Source organism: Bos indicus, chromosome 13 (genome assembly GCF_029378745.1).
Source record: "Bos indicus isolate NIAB-ARS_2022 breed Sahiwal x Tharparkar chromosome 13, NIAB-ARS_B.indTharparkar_mat_pri_1.0, whole genome shotgun sequence".
NCBI classification, from domain to species: Eukaryota; Metazoa; Chordata; class Mammalia; order Artiodactyla; family Bovidae; genus Bos; species Bos indicus.
In genome coordinates, this window is record NC_091772.1 from 17,843,439 (window position 1) to 17,854,604 (window position 11,166).

At 37.7% G+C, this 11,166-nt stretch overlaps 1 protein-coding gene across 3 annotated transcripts in view; it reads right to left on the minus strand.

The window, feature by feature from the left end:
- ACBD5 (acyl-CoA binding domain containing 5) overlaps positions 1-10,658 on the minus strand; it is a 31,523-nt gene extending 20,865 nt beyond the window's left edge. Inside the window, exons 1-6 of one of the 3 annotated variants that reach the window (XM_019972953.2) lie at positions 10,597-10,658; positions 9,099-9,267; positions 5,245-5,365; positions 3,723-3,795; positions 1,377-1,491; positions 1,247-1,279 (exon numbers count right to left, since the gene is read on the minus strand). In XM_019972953.2, the coding sequence (XP_019828512.2) occupies positions 1,247-1,279; positions 1,377-1,491; positions 3,723-3,795; positions 5,245-5,365; positions 9,099-9,174 (418 nt within the window). In that variant the 5' untranslated portion in view covers positions 9,175-9,267; positions 10,597-10,658. Of the gene's footprint in view, positions 1-1,246; positions 1,280-1,376; positions 1,492-3,722; positions 3,796-5,244; positions 5,366-9,098; positions 9,268-9,456; positions 9,854-10,596 lie in introns of those variants that run through there. The other 2 variants (XM_019972951.2, XM_019972952.2) reach the window with 2 other exon arrangements.
- Positions 10,659-11,166: the final 508 nt, after the last annotated feature.

Below are 11,166 nucleotides of genomic sequence, written 5' to 3' on the forward strand. Positions count from 1 at the left end.
CTCGGGTCTCCCACATGGTAGGCATTGTAGACAGACGCTTTACCGTCTGAGCCAAAAACATAGTAATAGGCAAAATCAGAATAAAAACTTAAAATAGCCTCATGTCATTTCAGATCAAGGTTTGCTCCTCCTATACATATTAGGACAAGTTTTTCTGCCAAATGGGTTAACAAAAAAGCTTTATCAAGCCTTTCGAAATTTTTAATTATAGCTAAGGGATTATGGATCTGAGACGTCATTATCTGAAACTTCATTATTTCTTTCAACATTTGCCTCTGGCTGTAGGCTGGACACAGCCAAAGCAGGTCCAGAGTTATTCCCCTCTGCATCCTACCAACACACTTCAGAGAAAGAAAACATTGATAGTCTTTTCTGACTTGAGTAAGTATGAAATACAAAGAAGGTAACTTGTTAATGCTTGACCCCTCGAGTAGACAAATTAGATACAGAGGGTGTGGTACTGAGTCATACACAGTAAAAATTACCATCAGTTATGATGGTAGACACAATCTGCAGGCCTCATGACAGGACAGAAAGATGATCATTTCCATCAATTAGTAAAAGATGGAATGGGATGCCAGGGAAAAAGAAAGTAAGGATGGCCAAGCTGATTTTTATTTAAAACATATATGACTGTCATTTAAAATGACTCTTACTGGCTCATTTCACTCTGCTTTCTAAAACAATTTGAAGAGCAAATGTTGACAGTTAATACCAGCAAATCTGCAGAATATTCAGCTCCTTCTAGTACATAAAAGATAAGCCTTTCAATTCTTTACTGAGAACATGAAAACAGAATTCTAAAAAAAAAAATGACAAGTGAGGTGAATTCACTGACGTCTTGTTTTAAATGCTCTAAAACTCTAGCTACACTAAAGTTAAACCATACTATAAACATAATCACTTAAAATTAGCTAGCAAGTCATTTCAGCCATAGCACTGCTAATACAATTCATAAAGCAAACAGAAAATATAAAAAATGAATCATAAAATCAAAACCATGAATTCTGTTACAATTCTGTATACAAATGAACCATCTGTCATATTTTAATAACTCAGGGTTAAAAATTAGGGTTTATAATATTTTGGAACTTGGTACAATGCATTTGCTTAGAAAAAAAACTCTTGAGTGAAAAGCTCGTTAAGTTATATAAATTTGTGCAGAATTCTTCTGACATGTAAATTTTGAACAAAAGTTTCACATGGAAAAAAAAAAAAGTTTCACATGGATTTCATTTATTCCTACCTTCTAAGCATTTAGAGATTTTCTCCAGTCGGACTGGCATGTGAAAGTGAAAAAAAAATTAGACATATAAATATTAATACACACATAATATATCAATCGCTGAATGAAAAACTAGGTCAAAGAGCCCAACCTGAGGTTAAATCAGAACTTCTGCCACTTTTTTTGTCTTCTACAATTTCATAAAATGGACCAATGACATGTAGCAGTTCTTCAACTTTTTCAGTCATCGGCATAGTTTCGAGAATCTGTAATGAAACGAAACAAATCTTGTGAAAACCAACTACTAATGTGATCCACGCTAGGACCAAATAATATATTTATAATTTACTTACTGATAAACTTTGAGAAGAAATTTACAGACTCCTCAAAGTATCTATGTTAATTACATATATTAATGTATATACTACCCTAAAAAAATTTCAGGCTACGATTTAAAAGCGTTCTCATTTTGAAAACTACTTTACATAAACTTCGTGTAAAATTTTACATGATAACCTATATATTGTGCATTAAACACTAAAGGCACTAATGTAAAATAAAATAAGAAACTGTGGGACTAAAGTGAAATTCTTGTGTCCAGTATTTAAAAAGGTACTTAAGGAAGGCAGGAAATGGTAACCACTTTCAGACACCTTTATAACTATGGGCCAATTTAGAATCATCAGAGTTAAAAGGCAAGGTAAATTAAATGAAAAAGCATTCAAATAAATAGTCATAAGCTGGTGACTGACAAATTATTTCTATATGTGGAATTTTTTAAATTTATTTTTAATTGGAGGATAATTTCTTTACAATATTCTGTTGGTTTCTGCCATACATCAACATGAATCAGCCATAGATATACATATGTCCCCTTTCTCTTAAATCTCCCTCCCACCTCCTACCTATATATGGAATATTTTACAGGTATTAAAAAGTCTAAGATTAGTTCTGTGTGTGCTGATTGGGAAAATACCTATAATTTTTTTTTACAGGCAGAAAGCTAGTTGCTGCACAGTATGTTTAATATGGTACCACTATCGGTTTCCTTTCCACTTTTAAATAACAGGATATAAATGTGTACATATATATATATATCTTTTCTGTATCAATCTACAAAACATAATTAAAATTACCACTCAAGAATTAAAATGGAGGGAATGAGGAAAGATCATAACAAAATTTTAAGGAAAAAAAGAAAAGAATGGTATCAAGCCAAAGCTGTAGATTATCTTTCTCTCTGCTTTTGAAAGGCTCCTTTGTTGTTCTACTGATACAGTTAACAACCAAAAGAACTAAGCTCTGACCTCTGTTACGGATAAACAAAGTCCACCAAATAAAACTGAAAATGTAACAAAATCCACAACTCTGAGCAGTGTAGAAGAGATTAGACCAAAGCAAATCAGTCTGAACCTACCAAATAAAGACTACTACTAAGAGATTAATACTGTCGAAGCACCGGCAAAAACTATTCCTTTTTACAGATTTTCTTTATGTTCCAAGGTTATTTTACATTCTCAGACAAATCTAGATTTCACAACTTCTGATCTATCACAACATACAAATATTCCTTTATAAAAAGGCATTAAGATCATCTTTAAAATGACAATTAAAATGATTTCATCAAATTGCTTCTGGAAGAGCTAATTAATAAAGAATGCCCTCCTTACTAGTTACCAGACAAACTAAAAGCATCCTTATCTTATTCTCCTTCTGAAGAATTTTTGCATTCACATAAAAAAATCTTGTTAGTAAGAAATCTACTGATAGGAACATCTCAATTAATGAGTCAACACTTGTATGAGAACACTGTTGGGCAGTTTTATTACCTATTTCTCATTAAAAGTTTCAAAGCAGAAAAAATGTTTTAAAGACAGTCCAGGTAAGTCCCAGACTCCTGAGAAAGGGAAATCAATATTTTAAAAGGTTCCTATTCATATACTTTCTGCAAAAGTCAACTATAAAGAAAGACAGGAAAGATGAAAAAAGAAAACAAAATACCATGTCACGATGTGATGTACCTTCAAGAAAAAACTGCACCTTAAGATGAACTTTGATACAGATAAAGCCTTGATAAACTCAATAATCTCAGAGAAGGCAATGGCACCCCACACCAGTACTCTTGCCTGGAAAACCCCATGGATGGAGGAGCCTGGTGGGCTGCAGTCCATGGGGTTGCTAGGAGTCAGACAGGACTGAGTGACTTCACTTTCACTTTTCACTTTCAAGCATTGGAGAAGGAAATGGCAACCCACTCCAGTGTTCTTGCCTGGAAAATCCCAGGGACGGGAGAGCCTGTTGGGCTGCCGTCTATGGGGTCGAAGAGAGTCGGACACGACTGAAGTGACTTAGCAGCAGCAAAGTCAATAATCTAGATTCTATATTCTAATGTAATACAATCTCCTTGTTTCTTAAAACAAAGCAGTTAATTAGACTGATATAAAAATTAAGGCGGCCCTGAAAAGTTTTATTTTCTATTATGAATTATTTTCCCTACCTTTTTCATTTCTTCAACATAAGCAATCATGGCTTCCTCTTTGGTCATATCACCCAAAGAACTCCACGCATCCCTAGAAATGAAGATACCCAAATAACAACAGAAAGACACCTGATTTCAATTGCTTAGAATACAATTTACAGTTACTGCTATAGGGTCATTAATTTAAAATAGGCTTTACTTAAAGCTATTAATACAAACATTAACATGTTTCCAAAGGATCTCTTTAAATGCACCAAACTTGAAGAAAAATATCACTGAGCAAAATGGAAAACTGAGTAGTATCTAAAACTTTATTAATAAGTATAAAATATATATAAATATATATATCACAGATTACAGAAACCACATTATACAGACTACAGGCCACAGACACTATACACTGTTGATGATTATTTGCTAAAAACTCTTTAAAGTCTTTATCATTATAAAGAACACTGACAAAAATGAACATTTTTAGAAAATTTTACAAGCATTGTCACAGTCCGGTTTCAAATGAACAGAAGTTTTGGTTAATTTAAATAAGAGTCTAACTTAGACACTTGAAAAATGGAAACGTTTTCTTCTAAAAAAAAAATGCAAATGTGAGAGACAAGAAAAATTTAGTCTTAGATGATTAGAAGAGCCTTTGAAATTTTTGCCTAAAATGAAAACCTCTCTTTTTAGAAGTATTTTCCAGAAGCAGTTTAACTCCACCAAAGGTCAATTCTGAGGAAAATCATTAATAAATAAATTTTCCTCAAACGGTTTAAAAACCATATTGCTGTTACCTTTAAGCTAGTATCTTAGGACTTTTCAAAAAGATCTTAGAGGAAAGTACAGAACTAAGAAATCCTCAAAGGAGTTTAAGGACTTTCAGTACAGGGTGAACTTAGCCATCAAAACATATGGCTCTTAAGACTTACTCTGCCAGTTAGCATACTCTATTGCTGACTTACATGATGTATGGTCATGATATTCTGTTTAAGAACGTCAAATGTTGGTCTGTTGGAAACATGGCAGAGGTATTTTGTGATTCTGTTAAATATATTAAAAATCAAATTTCTATTCAAGTACCGTGGGACAGGAGTGATAGCTGAGATAAAAAGTAAGCCAGAACCTGAGTCATGCTCCTAGTTACTTATTATCTTAAAGGCTCGAAGCAAACCATGTCACCTGACAAGCCAAAGTCAGCCTTTTTCTTGGCAGGTAAAAGAAGCAGGAGAGTTTGTTTTTTTTAAATGCAGTTTGTGAGACAGTCTTGGCATAATAAAAAGAAAAAAAAATTCCATAAAGAAAAAGACTAACTGAAAATGCTTTTTATCTTTGCTACACCCACCTCTTGTGGTTTTATTGTTTTTCTCTCTTCCCCAAGACCTTCCTATTTGTGTGAAATTGTGTTGGAGCACATGGAAGATAAAAATGGATCCAACACTTGGAAAACTTTATGCACAGAATAATACATAACCATATAAATAACAGTCATATGACAATTATGTTATTAAACTTAAAAATTCTTTCATAGCTTTCTTCATAAAATTACCATTTGTATCTTCCAACAGGATCCCAGAAGCCAGGCTTTGACAGTTTACAAGGTCCTTCAGTTGCCTGCTTATAGAAGCTATAGAACTTGAGCATCATTTCATTTGTTGGCTGGAATGAACCTGTTGAAAACATACATTAAGTAAGATCACTTGGAGAATACAATTGATCATTTAATGCAATAAATTAGCTAAGCTATACTAATAGTGATTTTTTAATACTTCATTAATAGTCCAAACTATTCCTATTTTACAGCAACAAAAGTTATGGCTCAGTTTCTTTATTCCTTTGATTTAAAAATAAAATTCCCTGGCTACCCAGTAGTTAGAATGCAATTCAGGGGACACAGGTTTGATCCCTGGTTGGGGAACTAAGATCCCACATAACACATAGCGTGGGCCAAATCAAAAAACTCTGAGATTTTACACTTTCATAACATTGTCCAACAATTCAATAAATAAAAGAATAAAGGAACAAATATGCTATAAGTGTAACCAAAATAATTGGTAAATGTCACTTAAAAAAACAAAATATAGAAAAACTGTATCATGCAACTATAATTAAGGTATTTTTATCCAAAAATTGTGACAAATCACACTGACTAGAATAAATGAAAAAGTGAAATATATACTCTGCTAACTCAAATTGCAACAGCAAGAAATTCAACTTCTTTTGATTTCCGATTTCTCGATGGATTACAAAGTTGGGCTACAGCCAACCAGCATGTACTGTGGTAGAAAAAGAATTAATCCAATATGAAATACGTTTCTCATTTCCTACCTCCATAGTTTTTAGACACATCAGTTTTTTAAGGATCAGACTTCATACATGTTTCTAGCATATCAGGAAACATTTTTATATTTAAAAATTTCAAATTGTTTGAATTAATGCTGTAAGTTGCAATACTATTTAACAACAGAGAAAAACTAGAATATAAATGTTTTATAACAACAAGCTAAATAATTTTGATACACATATATGACAGGATTATTTATAACTACTGCCCTTAAAAATGTTGCTGTCTTTTGTGTACTAATATGGAATTACGTTCATGCCATAAGTGGAAAGGTTATAGACAATTTTATTGTCTTATTCCATCTTCAAAAAATAAATACTTATGCAAATGTATTAGTTGTACATGTGTGTGTAAGATCCAGCTTGTATTCATGCATGTGTGATCTAGATATATACATATCAAATTATTCTTACTGAATATCTCTGGGACTTAGAAATGGGGAATGAGGCAACTTTCACTTGCACTATTTTTATATTACAAAGTACATGTTATTTTGTAATAAAATTTAAAATACAGAAAATAAAGACAAGTAGAAATCATTTAAAAATTTACTGTAGAAAAATATTAAAAATAGCATGAAAAATGCTTCATGATCTACTATGAAATGAGAACAAAACAGCAGTTTAAAACAGCATAACCAGCACAATCCATTTCTGCAAAATAAATACCTACATACTTAAAAAGCAGAGTAGAAGGAAACACATCAAAATGTTAAAAGAGGATATAGCTAGATCATAGGCATATAGATTACTTCTAGTTTCTTTTTGCTCATTTTTATTTTTTCAAAATTTACATTTAGGGTATATTACTTTTACTCCAAAATTTATAATAAAATTAAAACTGTAAAAATATTTTTAAAACTTCATAGATTGCATAATAAGCTGATAACATGTAGTTATCGAAAGCTAACAGTTTATACACATTGTAATTGAATTGTAATTGAAAATTACAAAACAGACAAGCTGAGAGCTGATGGTTCAGATTTGGCCAGGAATACATAATTAATTCCAAAATTACAATAATAACTAAGTACACACTACATGCTCATTTAAGAATATCCATTAGATAGAGTGCTTCAGTGATACAGTTTTTACACAGCAGAGGGGGAAAAATGGAGAAACTATAGTTTAAAATGGTTACCTATTTCACTAACACAAACCCAAATATAAAACACCAAAAGCTTCATCTCATAATATCTTTAGTAAGTCAATCAACTGAGATTTAAAAGTTTATTGGTTAAGGTGACTAACATATACATTAGGTTACAACAAAAACGAATAACATATACTGAATGTATCCTGTGTATAAGACACTGGATAAAATATAATCTCTGTCCTCAAGGTGCTCATGCATAATATATTTGATATATATGTGTTTAAAATACTATATAAGAAAACTAATTTCTAAAGGCCAAGAGTATACCAAACAAGATGCTACAGGATTCTTCATAACTTTATACCATAATAAAGATTAAGCAACAAGAAACAAAAAACTGTAAGTTTATTTGCAAAATAATCCAGGACAGATGACATAACTTAAAAGTTTTACTATAGAAATAATTAGTGATTCATTATAACAACAGTTCTGTTTCAATTATTATCTATTTCATTTCAGGGAATAACAGTACAGTACTGAACATTGCCTAACTCTGTTGCCATTTGGCAGAGGTTCTTGACTTTGCAATATCTTCTTAAACGTTATAAAATACAAACTGTATACTTACATGGATTTCCTAATAAGCAATACATGATCCTAGTAAAGATAGCAAACTATCACCAAGTCTATCCTATCAAATCTCAAGAAGTATAAAAACACGTGCTTTAGAAATAAAGATGACGGTACCATTTAAACAAAACTCTTAGCATTATGTCTTCCTATAAACTCTCTCAATCAGACGTTTTAAAAATCAATACCTAAGTTCCTGTTATTTCTTTACATTTTGTTCATTCACTCTTCTCTTTCAATCCCTCGTGTGTCCTCCGTTATGATGTTTGAAGATTACGAAAGCAAACTTATTTTATGTATAGTTGTTTTCAAAACCTTTTTATCTGCACTTAATGAATGTTTGTTAACAGTATTGAACTTAGCCCAATGATTTACTGAATTTAGCCCAATGGATTACTTAGCCTTAGCCCAATGATCATGAAAATAGTGACCATGACATTAAATACTGTAGTAATGCATTAGCGTTGTATTCAGTTAGTTTTACACTCTGGCACAATGAAAGCACTTAAAAGCATCATTTTAAAAATATAAGTTTACGTGAAAGATAATTCATATAATGCAGAAAGATAAGTGAAAAGTCAAAGTCCCCCTCTTCAAGCCTTTCCACAGGGGAAAAAAAAAAAATCTGAATAATGGCCTTAAACTTCCCAACATTTGTCAAAGACATACAATTACAAATTCAAAAAGCTCTGCAAAATCCTGAACAGCATAAACAGGAAGAAAACCATACCAAGACAGGTCATAATCAAACCACATAGAGAAAAATCTTGACAAAAGTCAGAAAAATGACAGGCCAAATATCAAAGAACAACTCCAATGACTTTTCAGCTAAGTGGCCAGACTCCAAATGAGTGCAAAAGAGAGAACACTAGGACAACGAAAACAGTTTTTTTTTTTTTTAAGCAGTAAATATTTACCCACTTTTTAAATAAGAGAAATCGTTTTACATGCGAATACAGTGGTTCTTTTCCTTTCTTTTCCTTCATATGAAAAGTTTTCAGAAAGTAGACTTTATGAGTATGCGACCCAGGGCATCTCTATCCTAGATTTTATTTTACCATACCCAAACCGCAGTCATTAAGTGACGAGATTTTCCAACAATACAAACTACTTAAGATCTGGATACTGTATCTGTTTAAGGCTTGAAAGATCAGCAGGCAGTTAATTCACTTCTGATACCTCCCTTCAACTGCATGCAGAAATCAAGGAAGAAAATAAGTAGGTTAAATAAGCAAGACCAGAAGCAGAAAGAAGGTTCAAGGAGGTGAGATTCAGAAAACTGGGGCCTCGGGCCTCTGCAGGAGGCTTCTTCAGCGGGGCCCAAGTGGACGTACCATTTTTCGGCAAGCTCTGTATCACCTTCACAGCCGCCTCAAACCGGGTTTCGTGAACGGATCTCGTGTCCGCCATCTCCAGCCGCCAGCGCCGGCCGCGGTCCCAAGGTCTGTCGCCTGGAATCAGGCAGCAGCAGCAGCACCAGCTTTCCCAGGAGCCTGCATGAAACTGAAACATGGAGCGCAGCCGCGGATCAACATTCCCGAAGGGAGGAGGACTCCAAAGCGCAGCTGGTCAGCTCCCCGTGGCCCTGCCCTCTCCAGGCCACACCGTCCGAGATGGCCCGGCTCCTTCCTCCTCCCCGGGGCGTGACCTACGCTGGGGAGGCCGGGCCCCCCGGACGGAAAAATAACTCACCGAGAGGAAGAGCATATCTAGCAGAAGGCGGAGGGGCCCAGGGCACCGGTGGTCGCGGTGCAGCCGTCCCACCCACAGGACCCTGGCGGAGCAGCCACACCCCCCATCTCGGCGAGGTCCGTCTGTCCGTCCGCGACCTCCTAGCAGCCCCGCCCCAGAGCTTTGGGGGTGGGGGCCCCACTCTCTGCTGCCGCCGCGCAGTAAACTCCACCCACCAGCCCGGCGGCTGCGGCGGTGACGCGCGCTGTTTGCCCCTCCCCGGAGGAGTTGGGCCGGAGAAGGCAGAAAAGGAGAGCGGGGAAACTGGATCGCTGGAGGGCCCTGGGATCGCTGTTTGAACAGGCCTGAGCGAAGTGTCCTTGCCAGTGCGACCGCCACGGGGTGCAGCGCGCGGGTTGGGGGATTGGAGGGGGGTGCGCTGCGGGACAAAAAAAAAAAAAATGACTGTGGTCCCCAGCGTCTTAGGTTAAGGTTTGGAGAAAGGCGATGGGGTTTAAGCAAAGTGCTTTAGATCCAGAGAGGCTTGGTGTGAACCTTAAGTTCTGCCATTTAAAGTTCTGTGACCGACCTAGGGGCAAGTCACTTCGCCTCTCCCGATGGCAATCTTCCTAACACCGGTAGAGGAAAGGATTTAGGGATGTTGGGTGGAGGTGCTTAGTAGTGCTTGGCTCGCAGGCCTTCGACAGCTTTAGCCGCCCCGATACAAGGACATCTGAGCAACAACCAAAGGAGAGGGGGAGGTCGCCCGCTACTTAGACGGGGCGGGGGGAGGAAGAACACCTTCCCCGGCATCACCCCCCACCCCCGACTTCGAGCCCCAAGGAGCCGGGCACGGTGCCGCTCCAGCCCGCGCTAACGGGAGACAAGGCGTGGGTCAGGGGCGAACGAGGACAGGCGCGGCAGCCCTAGAAAGGGGTAGACCCCGGGCCTTCGCCTTCCTAGCGCATCGAACCGTATCGTCAGGCACCTAGGAAGCGGTCCCAGGCCCACAGTGGAGGCGCTGCTTTGGGTTCTGGGGAATGGAGCCCGGCGGCCCGGAAACCCCAAAGTCGCCAAGGTCCCTCTGTCAGTTCGGGATGGGTTAGGAGGGTGACTATTCCAAATCTACTCTTCCCCTGGAGCCGCAGTGCCAGCCTTTACCTTGATTCTGCGGGGGCAAGGCCTGTCCGTTAAGGTCCCCGACGCCCGCCCCTCGCCGTCCCCCCGCCCACCCCCGCGGGCTTGTGGGAAATGTAGTCCCCTCTCCCGGCGCTTCCGGACACCTCCCTCCCCCCGGCGGGAGTTCTCCCACCGGTTCCGGTTCGGTTTCTCGGTCCTGTAGACCCTGAAGCCGTTGGGCCGGAAATCCCGCCTTCCTATGTTCCTTCCAGAAACACTACATCCGCTTCCATCCGAAGGGAATCGACCCTCTGTGGTGTCTTTCGGAGGAATCCCGGTGGGACTGGACTTGATTCGAAGAACTGGGGTCTCATTACTTGCTCCTGATATTTACTAATTGAAGGCGGGAGGAGAAGGAGATGGCAGAGGGTGAGATGGCTGGATGGCATCACCGACTAGATGGACATGAGTCTGAGCAAGCTCGGGGAGTTTGGTGATGGACAGGGAGGCCTGGCGTTCTGCAGTCCATGGGGTCGCAAAGAGTCGAACACGACTGAGCGACTGAACTGAACTAATGTTTAGTAAACGTTGAGGTCGTTGCTGTTATGTTAC